This window comes from Cryptotermes secundus, unplaced genomic scaffold, assembly GCF_002891405.2.
Source record: "Cryptotermes secundus unplaced genomic scaffold, Csec_1.0 scaffold741, whole genome shotgun sequence".
Classification (NCBI taxonomy): Eukaryota; Metazoa; Arthropoda; class Insecta; order Blattodea; family Kalotermitidae; genus Cryptotermes; species Cryptotermes secundus.
Window position 1 is genome coordinate 74,300 of NW_019724599.1, and position 15,840 is coordinate 90,139.

Genomic DNA, 15,840 nt, shown 5'->3' on the forward strand with positions numbered 1-15,840 from the left:
AGTACTATTTGACCATGTGCACAGTGCAGTACACCAATCTGTTGCCTGAAGATGGCTGTGTGTGACTGAAACATGTAGCATAAACACTGAATATACATATTGTACTTTGTATTGTATTTTAATGATATTTTAAACATTTAACAAATATTTTAGTGAATTAAGTGTCAATTAGTGTTAAATTGATACTGTTGCATTATAGAATGAAAAAAAGACTACAAGTGATTGAAAAGAGTATAAAGTTCAAGTTTTCATGGCAGTAACTGTTCAGATTACGGTCTTCTGGGTTGTGAGACCATGGAGTCTTGTAGGCAGATATGTTTTGGAGGAACATGCTGCCTCCATTTTCAGTGTTAAAATGTGTCACTATGGCCCAGGGAAGGTATCCCTGTAACAGGCCGTGGAGGCCCATAGGGTTGTGAGATGTTGAGGTTCCCAGGTTTTCTAGACAATCGGCTCATAGATGGCGGCAAGGTTGTCAGCTCTACACGCCAGCTGCCCTTTACCCCCAAAAACATTCTTCCTGGTACTCATTTCTGTTAGAGGCTGAGTTGACCCCAGGGCCATAGTGCAGCTGGAAGAATTAGGCCAACTGAAAAAATCCAATGACATCGGGAATTGAACCCGTGACCTTCCGACTTGTAGCATAGTGCCTCAACTAACTACTACAGCCTGAATTACATGAATTATTATTGTATTTTTGAGACTATAAAATTCACACACTTATTTGAGGGAGAATTTTAGAATGAAAAGCTGCTGTAGCTTAGGAATATGAGCTGCACACAGATTTTAGGCAGTATTTACCAAAAAAATGTCTTATACTCCAAAACTTACAGTTACAGTGCTAACTAGCATTGTTAATGAGGGGGTTAAGTGTGAGTCTGACTTTAGGGAAACAGAATTTTATATTATGGTCTTCTGGGTTGTGACACTATGTAGTCTTGTAGGTGGTTCCAAATATTTTGGAAGAACTGTGCCCATCTCCTAATCTGACCACATCAATCCTGATCACATATTCCACCCTAGCTAACCACTCACCTCACTTAAACACATGAAATCTGACAGAAAACTACCTAATCTGATAAAAGCAACCTGAACCACCTGGCTTGTCAGACCACCTAATCCTACCTGACCTGACCCAAAATCAGAGATTTTAAGTTCTTGCAGTGGTCTCAATGTTACACTCTTCTGGTATATGACACTGAATAGTTTCGTAGTCCATCCTCCACTCTGAGGATTGAGGCACCAGGTTCTTGTGAAACAGTGATTCATTTCTACCTAAATACATAGTGTTACATCCCAGAAGACCATAATCCAAACCCAGCTTACTCCACTGCATACCATACATGCCATGTATAGTGTGCTTCCTTCTCCTACATTAAATTTGTATGACCTAGAATTCTGTGTCTTTTATACATGCTATGCCACCCCACCCCACCCCATCCTGCACAAAGTTGCAAACATCTGATCAATAGATTTATTGTGTATAATCAGTTCCTTTGTTAATATTGTGTTTATGAATCATCCCTCTCCATTCTAACCCACAATTTATCCTTTTCCCTTACCTATATTTCCTCTGCTGATGAGGTTGCAAAGCCTGACTGGAACAGTAATCAGGAGAGGATGAGGAGATATGATACTTCACTGAAGATGATGGAATGCACTGCAGGCTGATGGCACTGGTTTCTTTTGGGAATTTAGGCAGCTGTCTTTTTTTTTAATCAGTGAATTTCTTGGTGACATGTTTTGGAAGATAAAAACTTGTTATTGTTATTGTTGTGTGGTCTGTTTTTAAAATAAATTACTATTAATTTCTTTTAACAAATATAAGATCTGAGATTCTCATGGCAGGGACTGTGAAGATTACTATCTTCTTAAATGTGATACTATGGAGTCTGTTCGATGTTAATTGATTATTGCTCTGAAATAACAGTAGATGTCTACCAGACTACATGGCGTCACATCCAATAAGGCAGTAATCTTCATATACAGAGTGTTCTGCAATGCACAGATCAAACTTCAGGACATATTGGCATAATTCTCATTTGTAAGCATGTTAGCATTTTGACTGCAACAAAACAGCTACACTAACCTTGACAGTGTATGGGCGGTAACTCAGTCAAGTTACAGTGGTTCCAGCTCATTCCACTAGTGCTTAACTTAAAAGTGTCAAAATCGATCTATAGTTTTGCTCAAGCTGACCTGTAGAACACATTCTTGAAGCCTGGCCAATACTTCATGGAACATTCTGTACATGCTCCCAGAAACCATCTGTGGTTGGAGAATCTGCAATTGTTGAATACAGAAGTCTGTGAAAATAGGGATTCGGTGGTCCAGAGCCATAAATATTATCTAAATTGCTTATTCCGTTCATTAACCTTTAACATCTGAAGTGCACCGATCGGTACACTGATGAGTTTGGTAGTCATTGCCAAACTACCCCGATTTGTGCATTCAGGCATTTAAACATCGCTAGCAGAAGCAAGCGCACACGCCGCTAGTAAAGCATATGTACAATCCAAAATATTTATTTGTAATTGTAGTAAAATTCAGTATACATACATTTTTATCTGCTTGATGTATATAGAGGCTTCAACAACCGCATTATGTTAACTGCATCTCGCTTTTGTGCAATACTTCTTGAAGCACCGAGAAAGCACAGTCCCACACCACATATCTTGCATGTCAACTGCCTTTCAATTTCACCATCTTCCAAACGTTTCATTACCATTGTATGATAAAAGGACACTACAATATTCAAATTCACTGTGAACTCACTGTATGCACTCTGTATCTCAGCTGTGATGCATTTGTTTGCAACCATAAACAGGGCAATATACTCTTGCAGCTGCAATGGCAGGGCTTGGCACTGAATTAGGAAACAACGAATATTCCCTCTAGCCTTTCCTGAAAGGTCATGTTTTCACTTTTCTGTCCTTTAGTCAAAAGACTGGGATATCTGAGGGGTGTAACAAAGATTTGAAACTTGCCAGCAGAGAACCAAACGACTTTATTGCTTCCAGATGTTTTATGGCACCAGAGAATGTGAAAATATTTCAAGTGTTACAAGCAGGAGTGATTTTCTATGTGAAGAAGTGGGAAACTATTTTTACAGTACACATCAAAATTAGAAGAAAAAAAAATAAAAAATATTTTATATTATTTTGTCTACATATTTTCAAAGTTTGCGTTATAATATGCCACACTGTGTTGTTTGCTGATAAAAACAAAGTGACTTCCATTCATTTATCATAAAAATTGTGTTGGATATAGCATTTTCAAATACAGTGCAGCCGCCCTGACAGAAACAGACATTTAAACGCAGAGCAACAATGGGTATTAAAATAAATTCTGGCCAGGTCAAGCTACCACCATTTCAAAAGTCCAGCGTTTAAAGTTTAAACACAAAGGAAAACATAACAACATAAAAACAATGCAAGAGCAATAGCACACTGTGTAAAATAACATGTGGGAAAACAATAAAATGGTAACATACTAAAAAGCAATATTTTATTTACCACAAATCTTGATAGGTGTTGATGACTGATGAATCACAGGTACGACGACGATGAGGATGATGATGATGACGACAACGACAGAAGAAAGAGGAACTCTGTTGATTCCTTCTTCAAATTTCTTCAAGTCGTTAATTTTATGGGACTGTGATACTGACCACTATCTGGTGGTGGCATGTTTGAGAGACACTGACAGTGAGTAAACAAACAATGCAGGAATTTCGTACGGAGAAGTTCAGTCTCAAGAAATTGAACAAGGTAGACGATAAAGAACAGGATAAGGTTGAAATCTCAAATAGGTTTGTATCTTTGGAAAACTCTGACAAAGATGTGGATATTAATAGAACGTGGAAAACTATTACAGAGTATATAAAAATTTCTGCCAAAGACAGTCTAGGTTATTACAAATTGAAGAAGGATGTTGAAAGCTACTGTATCAAAGGAAAGAAGCGAAACTGCAATGGTTACAGGATTCAGGCCAAATAAATGGGGTTAACCTGAATGACGTAAGATGTGAAGCCAGTTGGAATTTCAGGAATAGAAGGGAATGTCTGAAAGAGAAAATTAATGAGCTTGTAACTCGCAGTAAGAACAAGAAAATGAGAAACCTGTATAGAGGAATAAATGAATTTAAGGAGGGTTACCAACCTTGAACTAACTTAGTATAGGATGTGGAAATACTACTACTCTCAGCTCTTGAAAGTAAGTGATGTTAGGCAGATATAAATACAACTGAGCCATTAGTGCCTGAACAGGGTCATTTTGAGGTTTAAATTTCTATTGCAAAGTTAAAAAAGTATAAATCGCCAAAAAATGATCAAATTCTGGCAGAATCAATTCAAGCAGTAGGTGAAGTATCACTGTCCTAGATCCTTAAACTGATTATTTGGATTAGGGAAGAATTGCCTGATCAGTGGAAGGAGTCTTATTATTTTATCACTTCACAAGCAGGATGATAAGAGTGACTGCAGTAATTATCAAGGAATATCACTCATCTTCATACAAAATTTTACACAGTATCCTGCACTCAAGATTAAGCCCAAATGTAGACGAAAACACTGGGGATCATCAGGGTGGGTTTCAACGCAACACATCAACTGCTGATCAAACTCTTCATGTTCATCTGATATTGGACAAAAAATGGGAGTACAATGAGACAGCTATTCATGGATTTCATGAAAGCCAATGATTCACTTAGGAAGGAAGTATTGTAGAGTTTGGGGTACCCAAGACACTAGTTAGGCTGATTAAAATGTGTTTAAATGAAACCCATAGTAAAGTCCCTATAGGTAAACACCTGTCTTATATGTTTCCTATTTAAAATGGTCTAAAACAAGGAGATGCTTTATTGCCATTGCTTGTCAACTTTGATTTAGAATATACCTTTAGGAAGGTCAGAAAAACTAGGTGGGACTGAAATTAAATGGGGCAAATCAACTGATGGTCCATGCCGATGATGTAATCTACTGAGAGATAACATAGATACCATAAAGAAAAACAGAGGAACTCTAATTGATGATAGTAAGGACGTTGGTCCAGAAGTAATAGCAGAGAAAACTGAAAATGTTGCTGTCTCATCACCAGAATGCATGCCAAAATTGTATGATAAAGATCCTTTGAAAATGTGGCATCGTTAAGATATTTGGGAAGGACAAGAACAAATCAAACTTTGATCTTTGAGGAAATTAAGAGGACACTAAATTCAGGCAATGCTACCATTCAGTCCAGAACCTTTTGTTTTCTCATTTGCTGTCTAAAAATGTAAGAACTTGAATTTTCAAAACTGTAACTTTGCCTCTGGTTTTGTTTGGGTGTGAAATTTGGTCTCTGACATTAAGGGAGGAACACAGACTTAGGGTGTTTGAGAAAAGGGTGCTAAGGAGATTATTTGGACTGAAGAGGGATGAAGTGATAGGGGGTTGGAGAAAACTGCATAATGAGGAGCTTTGTAACTTGTACTCTTTGCCTAATGTAATTAGAATGATCAAGGTAAGGAGGATGAGATTGGCAGGGCATGTAGAGCCAATTATGGGAGAAGAGGAATTCATGCCTGCCTCCAAACATGAACTCGACTGCTCACCATGAAGTCACATTGCGACTGACGGTCGGTCAGTCAGTCAGTCAGTCAGTCAGTCCTGGTGTTGAACCCAATCTGACCAGATATTTATTATTGTGTGACAGTTACGGTCTTACTTTTTGTGGGGTGTCTTTTATATATGCTGTTGGCCCTTGCCAGCGCAGTCTTTCTTGGGTCCAAGTCCCTCGGTATTTGCGACCATATTTTACTGTCTCAGATTGGAGACTTCCCTTTTCATCATCTCCTATGACTCACAGGGTCACAGTGGAAGTATTCAACCCTGCCTCCACACAGGTTAAGTTCACTGCTCACCATGGGTTTTGGCTATGCAGATAGAGCCTCAGGGCAGACCCCACAAAAAGCACATTTCCTTGCAGCTGCAATGTTGCAGAGTGATGCAGCTGCCACAGCGGACTGCAAAGAAATCACAGCTTCCAACAGATCTTCTATTGTTGCGCGAGTCTGTTTTGGAGATCGCACTATAGATAGTGCATCATTGCCTAGAAACAAGCATGTCTGTATAGCTGTTCCCTAGCAACGGCTGTCTGCCGGCTTCCAAGTTCTGGCTTTCGGCACACATGCCAGAATATTACCGGGATGGAGCCCAATGTGCATGAATGCGTTTCTGAGTTCAAGAGAGGATTCTGGAAAAATTTCATAAATCAGACTTGAACAAGAACTTTCTTTAGTAGACCAGAATTTTCAGTGTAATAATTTATAACACTAGCCACTTTATCATAATACACAGAACTGTTGTACCATACTTACCCAGATTGGAGATGATTCTGATTATAGGACTACCCAATACTAGGAAACACATCTGCACAGAAAAATTAATTTTATGAATTAACTTCATACTCTAGTAAACATTCAAAAGTAAATAAAAATTAGAAAACATGTTATATGTGACACTGAGTCACTTGCCTTGTAGAAGTCACTAACCTTTATGCAGTTTCATCAGTCTCATTCTATTCACAATTCCTATTGCCTGTCTCAGCTTCAGTGTCTTTACAATTACCATTCTCTGCCAACATTCCTAACTCCTTCCTTGCCCTCCTTTCTATCCATTTCACATCGACTCAACATTAGCAGCACTTGCTCTCGCTGGTTCCTCGCTTGCGGATTTTCTTTTTTCTTCTACCGTGACGATGGAGGTGATACATTCCTCCGAAATATCAGTTACCACAATATCTACACGGTGCCACATCCCAGAAGACGGCTTTCTTCATAGTCACCACCGTGAAAACCTCAAATATTATATATCCTGGCATTTGCCTAGAGTGAATGAGGAAAACCATGAGAAACCTCTCGCAGGATAGCTGTGTCCCAGTTGAGAATCAATCTGAGCACCTTCTGAATACAAGCCTTGAGCATTATCTCTAGACCAAACTGTTTGGTCCCGAAAAGCTGTCACACATTTTTTGTGTGCCTTTTTAATTACTAGCAAACAGCATCATGCATCTCCTGAAGATACAATTAACTGGCCACAAGTATCCTACATTTTAGAAACTCAGCCATTTACTTATTTATAAAACATTCTTTATTGTAACAGACATACACTACTAAGCAAAACCTTCCAAAGTTATCACTTAAACTATTTTTCTTACATCTTTACAATCTGAATGTAGTTAATGTTTTGCCTTGTGATATATTCTCCACATTAAGTGGTTCTTAGCAGCTGTTATCTTCTATGACAACTGAAAAGATTACAATTTTATACCTTCTACTATGTATGCTAATTATAACAATCATATTTTAATTTTTAAAATTAGGATGTATTTTAAAAATGTACCTAATAATGACACAATATTTAATGATGTATAATGACTTATAAGTCATTACGCCAGAGAAAACACAAAAAATCTTGGCAGTAATTCATTTTAAGGACAACTTTCTATAAATGTGGTAACATACACTCTATCACAACAAATAACCACATTCTCCCAATTTTATGTGCATGTAGGTCGTCTTTTAGGAACACATTTCTTGCTACTATACAACAAATTCTTGCATTTGTTTAATAAAACAAACTTCACAATTTGGCTTAATCCTTCTTGGCATCTGAAAGAGCTGCAACTCCAGGTAAGACTTTCCCTGTAAAAAAACAGGAGCTTATATGCATTATGACTCTTTTGGGAAATCTGGCTGTTCTAGCTTGAAGCAAGCAATCTGAGACCCTTCCACAAATTGCTGGGCCAGTCCAGTCGAAAGACATGCACTCCTGATATAAATTCTTTCTACGTGCATTTGGACCCACAGTGCAATCAACAAGGCCACATGCCAACAGCTCACCAACAAAGCCCCCTAATCATAGCAGATTCCAGATATACTCTATGCATCCAGATACCTTCATAAAAATGTTCACTCATGCACAGAGGTTCACTTTCTGAAACTATAAACCTAAAACTTTGAACTAAAGTCTCCTGTCCAAGGTATCTAAACAATTTTTTAAAAAGAATGTTCAAACTTAACATGGCTTAAGCACAAAAGATCATTAAAGGTTGCAGTGCTAGGGCCAATTTTATAGCCTGCCCCTCATACTCATATTAACATGGCTTTCATCTTCCACGACCCCGTCAAAATTTATTTATGACTGTTATGAACAGTTTCTCTATTCTGAACTGCAAACATCTTAAAATTTATGCTGGAATGTCTCCTGACTTTCCATATTGATACTGTATATGAACATTCATGTCAATGTGTAACTCTAATATGGCATGCTGACACAAGTAATGCAAATGACTGCTTAATACAGTGGTAGGGCCAGGGATTGTGGCTGGCAGAAACGTAACACATAAGCTTGCTTCACAGTGGCTGTTCAGTGATTTACAAGGGTGACAGTGAAGACAAACTGTAATGCGTACAGGGTTAATGGCCTGTCAACAATACCACAAGTTGGAATGTGTATGGAAACAGGTGATGAAAGGAAAGGAGCAGCTCTTCCACCAGACAGGCTAAACAATTTGTAGCAGGCTCTCAGCCTACACAAGCCAATTATAAGGGCATGTTATGAAAGGTGTTCCATATACTATACTGCCATGTTACCATCAAAGATGACAGTCTCTTGAAGATACCTACAAGAACTTCTACTTTTTGCGTGATGGGCAACCAGAAGTTCATAATTTATAGCAGGCCCTGTATGACGATGATGATATTAAAAGAACATAGAAATTGAAATAGATTACAGACAGCTTTGCAGTGTGTTCTCATATCAAGACATTCTCCAAAACACTGTTTTGGCACACAATCTAAAATCTTCCTATGGAATAAGTCATTTTCTTATAAAATAAATCTTCCTAAGGAAGCAGGATTTTTCTTAGTGAATGTCACCATTATTTAGATTTTAACCTCTCAAGTCATGTGACAACACATTTCTTCTGGCAACATGTTGAAATCAGGATCAAATGATAAATTAGCAATTAGCAGATAATCATACACATGCAGATTTGTTAAGCATCCATCTGTATTTTGACTCCATAAACCACATGCATGAAAACAATAGCCAGCTGAGTCAGGCTGATCCAAAGGAGTAATGTTTTTACTGGAAAGATACTGAGATGAACATATAATTTATACCATTCAGAAAAAGAGGAATACTGATACAAACATACAACAAGGTCTCTCACCTTCCAGTAACTCCAGACTGGCACCTCCTCCTGTGCTGACATGGCTGACTTTGTCTTCAGTTCCCCATTTGGCACAGCAAGTGGCAGTGTCTCCACCACCGATGATTGTTACTGTTCCCTTAGCAGTAGCACCAACTACATTATCCATCACAGACTTTGTCCCATTTGCAAAGTTGGCAAACTCAAAAACACCCATTGGTCTAATTTCAAAGGAAAGATAAATCAGCATGTAAAATATATTTCTTTTCACTTGCCACTTCACTTTCTACCTGAAGTTTTATGAAAGTAATAATGATTAACTTGACAAAATAGGAGTGCATCGATGAGGGGTGAAGTAACAGTCGCATTTATTTATGGTGTTACCACCTCAGTGCCTTCAAACATTTAAAAAAAAAAAAAAAGCAGCAAAGCTTCATAGGCTACAGGGATGATGAGGGCATAAGCCCACAGATATACAGAAAATCAAGACTGAAACAATTTACTGAAAAGGGTGGGTACACAAATGATTCAAGAATATTAATTATGCAAGTAAATGTATGATAATAAAGAGTATCGCCTTCTGGAATTTAACCCATGTAGTTTGGACAGAGCCCGATATTTCAGAATAACATTCCCTCAAACAACAGGATCAAAGAGTACTAATCAGCCCTGTCAGCACTCTTAGTCTTCCTTGGTATTATCTGCTGCCTCTTCCCCTGGCATCATACATGTAACTTCTTTACAATCCAAATTCACTTTGTTGTTATGAAAACGCCCTTTTTAGGTCCCAACCAAGGTACCATTTCCACTGTTCTCATTGACAGATAATCATCATTCTTCCATCCGTTCTCTCACATTTCATTTCAGGTTTGGACTGGGTTATATTACACTGGATCTTCTACGAGGGTTGGAACTATAATAGTGGCAACTATTTATTTATAACTGATACAAAATAGATGCATGTTTCGAAGTTTTACTGTCATTCAATGTAGTCACCAGTATTGTGTACAACACGTTGCCAATGATGTGGAAGTCGTAGGATACCTTTAGCAGTGCCTGTTGTGTTGACAGTTTGAATGGAGCAGTCTACTGCCTGAAGAATCTCTGGAACAGTTCTGAAGTGAATGCCACAAAATGGTTCCTGCATCTTAGCAATCAAGTCTAAGTCACAACGGCTTAAGTCCAGGGAGTATGGTGGATGGTACAGCACTTCCCAGCCCCATCGATCGAACATATCAGCCACAGCTTGCGCTGCATGCGGCTGAGCATTGTCCTGCAAAATGATGGGTGGGTTCCACAGAAAGTGTTGCCGCTTCTTTCTCAAAGCTGGTCGCAGGTTGTGTTCCGAAAATGAACAGTAATATCGCGCACTGACGGTCTGCTGTCGGGGAACGGTATGCGTTAGGATAACACCATCACAGTCATACACGAGAATCACCGTAACTTTCACATTGCTGGGGTTCTGACGAACTTTTGTGTTTCGTGGTGACCTGTAACGATGTCATTCATTCAATTGGCGTTTCATTTGTGGCTCGTACAATTTGGCCCATGTCTCATAATGATATGGCGTAAGAAAGCCTCTCCTTCGTGCTTATAGCGCTCCAAGTGGTTACGAGCAGCGTTGTATCATAGCCATTTCTGCATTTCCGTTAAATCATGCGGAACCTATCATGATGCAATTTTTCTCATGCCCAGGCATTCCTTCAGAATGTGAAGCACAGTCGCATGCACTAATCCTGTCTCTTGGGCCAGCTCACAAATCATATGGCGTCAATCACGCTCCAGTAATGTGGAAAGAGTATACACTTCTTCACTGACACTAGGATGACCTGACCAACGCATGTCTGCCACATTTTGGCATCCCTCGTTGAATGCTTTTACCCACCTTGCCACTGTTCTGTAAGGCAATGCAGATTCCCCACAAGCCTCTTGAAGACCTTGATGACACTGTCGTGCTGTACGGCCTCTGGCACATTCAATCTTTATCCAACTCTGTTGTTCCTGTATCAAAAACTTCGTGACAACATTACAGTAGACCGCCAGCTAACACGAGGCTCTGTTCTTCTCGTCACTGTGCATGCGTGTGATGTGGGAAGGGAGAGTCCATTTGCTCTGAGGTAAGCTAGGTATGTAACTAACGTGTGGTATAAGCGACATTATTTGGTTCCGTTACATGGAGTCTCTACAGCAGTGTTGCCACTATTAAAGTTCCAACCCTCGTACATGCAGTTTGTAAACTTGCTGCCTGTTCTGGCTGTTTCTTGCTTGACTTACTGTTTGAACCTTAAGATGGAAGCACATGTTGCTCAAAAACACAAGGCTCTCTCTGAGTCATAAAGCTTTACAACCAAGAAGAACATAATCCTCATAGTCAGGACTGTGACAACCTCAAATACAAAATGTTGTGCATGTACAAGAACACAGCAGAGAAGCAGTTTGAAAACTGTAGCCAGTTAAGTACTGTTGAAAATTGATTTAAATTGGAACAATAACTAAAAAGGCTTACTTCCTCACTCTGTGCTGGGTAAGATATGAAGCTATCGCACACCTCAAGAGATGGTGACAGATGAGTATGAGGCAACGGTAGAATGTTGATTAGGAGGGGGAAACTAAAGAAACTTAAAAGAGAAAAACCTCAATCACACACCTCACATGAAGTCACCCGGGACTGAACCTGAGATTCTACTGCAAGAAGCCAGTGTCTAACTGGATGAGCTATGGTAGGCCTGTCCAATGCCCCTATGGGTCAAGAGTTGGGGCAATTCATGGTCATGCCCTCTGGCCTCTGCAACACCCCAGATATTCAAGCAGTTCATCAACAACATCTTACGGGGCCTCGTGAGTCATGCTTAATATATTTCAATGACGTGACTGTGGTTGGCCAAACCTCAAAGGGGCTAGGATCATGTACTTTCTATCTGCCTAACATCACTGACCTTATGCACATTCAGTAACTGAGAGAACAACATGCATATGCATATCACTGTGCTAAAATTTTCTCAGGTGATCAGCCATGTCAATGTTGAATTAAAAACCAATGTTTCAGAGATATCCTCAATCTCCATCATCAGGATCAACATCAACCCTAACAGTGGAGACATATTTCTGAAACTTATATCATGCTGTCAGCACATCAAGTAGGAGAAAGAAATATGTTTCAATGTCAGATGCCACAAGCATCTCACAAGTATTTTCTGAAGTAACAATGAAGCTCTGAAATGAAAGCAATAATTCACCAATGAGAGGTATTACAGCAAGGGTGATGAAGTTTGGAATGATGAAGATGGTAATAAAATCGCTTTTCGTGTGCAGACATCTTTCATTTGTGTAAATACAGCTTAAACTCTTACCCATTCCAAACTATGACCTTTGCTCTTTCTATTGGTTCTTGGAAGAGTTCTCTGGTCTTGGGTCCAATATCCAAACCCATCCAACCCTCAGGTATACCAGCCTCCAAAGAACCAGTTCCAACAGCTGCATCTTCTGCAAATTTATCTGCTGTTATAAAATCAATTGGGAGATGAATCTGCACATTGTTTGCTTTAGCTTTGTCCATCAATTTCTGCACAATTTTAGCACCTTCTGCATCATAGAGTGAAGTCCCAATCTGAAAAAAATTAATTTAATTTTACAAACAAACAGTTATGTGATCTACTGCACATTCAGTAAGTCCAGACCTGATCTGTAACTTGTACAAAGCAGTGACAACATGTGCATATTTGATCGATTCTGGCAACCTGAGGACAATAACAGCATGAAATTCAGTGAAGGCTAACAAAAATACGTCTACCCATGATTTAAGTTTAGAGTTGAATTGTACGATCTTCTGGGAGGAGGCGCTGTGTAGTCTGGTAGATTACATAGGCTTTCTGAAGGAATATACTGCCTCCTTCTTCAGGGTCACAAGATATATTCAGCAAGCATGTAAACAAAGACACTGCGACACACTCAAGAAACTGCGTTGTGCGATTCCAAACAAGTGATGTGGCATGTTATGCTTCATGACAATGCCCAAACACACACTGCTGTCACAACACAAGATCTCATTGTGATATTTGGCTAGGAACAATTCGATCATCTCTTCTACAGCCCAGCCTTAGTGCCCAGTGATTTTCATGTATTCCTGCATCTGAAAACGTTCCTTGGTGGCCAGCAGTTCCACGATGACAAGGCCAAANTGATTTTGGCAACCTGAGGACAATAACAGCATGAAATTCACTGAAGGCTAACAAAAATATGTCTACCCATGATTTAAGTTTAGAGTTAAATTGTATGATCTTCTGGGAGGAGGCACTGTGTAGTCTGGTAGATTACATAGGCTTTCTGAAGGAATATACTGCCTCCTTCTTCAGGGTCGCAAGATATATTCAGCAAGCATGTAAACAAAGACACTGCGACACACTCAAGAAACTGCCTTGTGCGATTCCAAACAAGTGATGTGGCATGTAATGCTTCATGACAATGCCCAAACACACACTGCCGTCACAACACAAGATCTCATTGTGATATCTGGCTGGGAACAATTCGATCATCTCTTCTACAGCCCAGCCTTAGTGCCCAGTGATTTTCATGTATTCCTGCATCTGAAAACTTTCCTTGGTGGCCAGCAGTTCCACGATGACGAGGCCAAAGAAGCCATTAACACATGGTTTGCACCTGNTGTGGAGCACCTTCAATGTCCTCCTTGTCATCATGAAATACAGCATACCATTGAAAAATGTTCAAGCAACTCAAACAATCACNCAGGCAGCATCATTCTATGATGCAGGATTACAAAATCTGGTGCCCCACTATGACAAGTGCCGCAAAAATGGCGGGAAATATGTCAGAAAGTAATCTATGGTACATATATCAAATGTCAATATACACAGTGTGTCAAGGTTCTGTTAGGACTGTGTTCATTAAAAATACAAGACGTGAATTATTTTCAAAATTTCACTCTTTTTATTCAAAACAGTCCCCTTCTGAATCAATACATTGCTGGAATCGATTGAAAAGTTTTTGAAAACAGTCAGTGTACTCCTTTTGTGGAATCGCATTTAAAACTGCGGTACATTCCCTTTGGATGTCCTGGATGGTGTCGTAACGGTTTCCTTTCATTGCCAGATTAACTTTATTTGGGAACAACCAGAAATCTGCTGGAGCCAAATCTGGTGAATATGGAGGATGATCAAGGACTATGATCCATTCCTGGCCAAAAAATCGCGCACAATCTTCAATTTGTGGAGTGGGGCACTGTCGTGGAGGAGCGACCAGAAACCTTGCTCTCGATATTCAGGTCAAATTCAAAGAATTCTCGTCCACAAACAATTGAGGACTCTGAGATAATAATCAGAATTCACTGTTTGACCTTCTGGCAGAAATTCCTTGTGAATGATTCCTCTGGAATCGAATTGAAGAAAACGGTTAGCAGTGTCTTTACTCAACTCTTCTGCATGCGCACTTTTTTTGGTTTTGGCTTCTTTGGGCTCAACCACACTGCTATCTGCCACTTTGTGAGAGGCTCATATTGAAAACACCATGTCTCATCACCAGTAACAATCAATTTTGTAAATTTTGTATCACTTTCGGCCGACTGTAACATGTCTTTGCAGTGTTCCACTCTGGCATGTACTTTTTGGTATTCCCAAAAGCTCCTCGATGAGTCTTGCGGAAACATATCTGTCTGATGCAAGGATTTTGGTCACTTTTTTCACATTTTCTTCAGTGCGACTTGTTCTCAGTTTTGATGCATGTGGAGCATCTTCAATGTCCTCCTTGTCATCATGAAATACAGCATACCATTGAAAAATGTTCAAGCAACTCAAACAATCACTACCATACACACTTCTCATTTTGTATGCTTCTCCAGCTGTTTTGCCTAACTTCAAACAAAATTTGATGTTGGCTCTCTGTCCAACCGCCATTTTCCGATGAGCGTTACATTCTAGGTCAGAACACATGATGCAGTGATGCTTACGCTTTGAAATTATACACAGCCACAGCTGAAACTTCCAGAATCTTAATGCCACAACTCACCAACAGATGGCATTGCAGGCNTGCTGGAATCGATTGAAAAGTTTTTGAAAACAGTCAGTGTACTCCTTTTGTGGAATCGCATTTAAAACTGCGGNATGAGTACATCGAAATACCAGCTAGGTGTCCCGCCACACACCCTTCTTGAATCAGTGTGGCAAGTGGTGTCGAGTTGNGATTAACTTTATTTGGGAACAACCAGAAATCTGCTGGAGCCAAATCTGGTGAATATGGAGGATGATCAAGGACTATGATCCTTTCCTGGCCAAAAAATCGCGCACAATCTTCAATTTGTGGAGTGGGGCACTGTCGTGGAGGAGCGACCAGAAACCTTGCTCTCGATATTCAGGTCAAATTCAAAGAATTCTCGTCCACAAACAATTGAGGACTCTGAGATAATAATCAGAATTCACTGTTNGCTTAAAAAATGGCCGAACATCGACTGATGATGACGATCATTCGGTATGGCCGTCAACTGGCACCACACCAGAAAATGTCATGAAAGTTAGGGATCTGATTCTGCAAGATCGTAGGCTGATCATCCATGACCTCTGTAACACTTTCGGACTAAGTTATGGTACATGTCAACTAATTTTGTCAGAGGAACTGAACATGAGGAGGATTACGGGGA

At 39.6% G+C, this 15,840-nt stretch overlaps 1 protein-coding gene across 2 annotated transcripts in view; it reads right to left on the minus strand.

Annotated features, from left to right (window-relative positions):
• Positions 1 to 7,106: 7,106 nt before the first annotated feature.
• LOC111862434 (phosphoglycerate kinase) overlaps positions 7,107 to 15,840 on the minus strand; it is a gene marked incomplete in the record, with an annotated part of 26,805 nt that continues 18,071 nt past the window's right edge. The window contains 3 exon segments of one of the 2 annotated variants that reach the window (XM_033750658.1): positions 7,107 to 7,683; positions 9,216 to 9,415; positions 12,545 to 12,801. In XM_033750658.1, the coding sequence (XP_033606549.1) occupies positions 7,634 to 7,683; positions 9,216 to 9,415; positions 12,545 to 12,801 (507 nt within the window). 2 annotated transcript variants of the gene reach the window in all.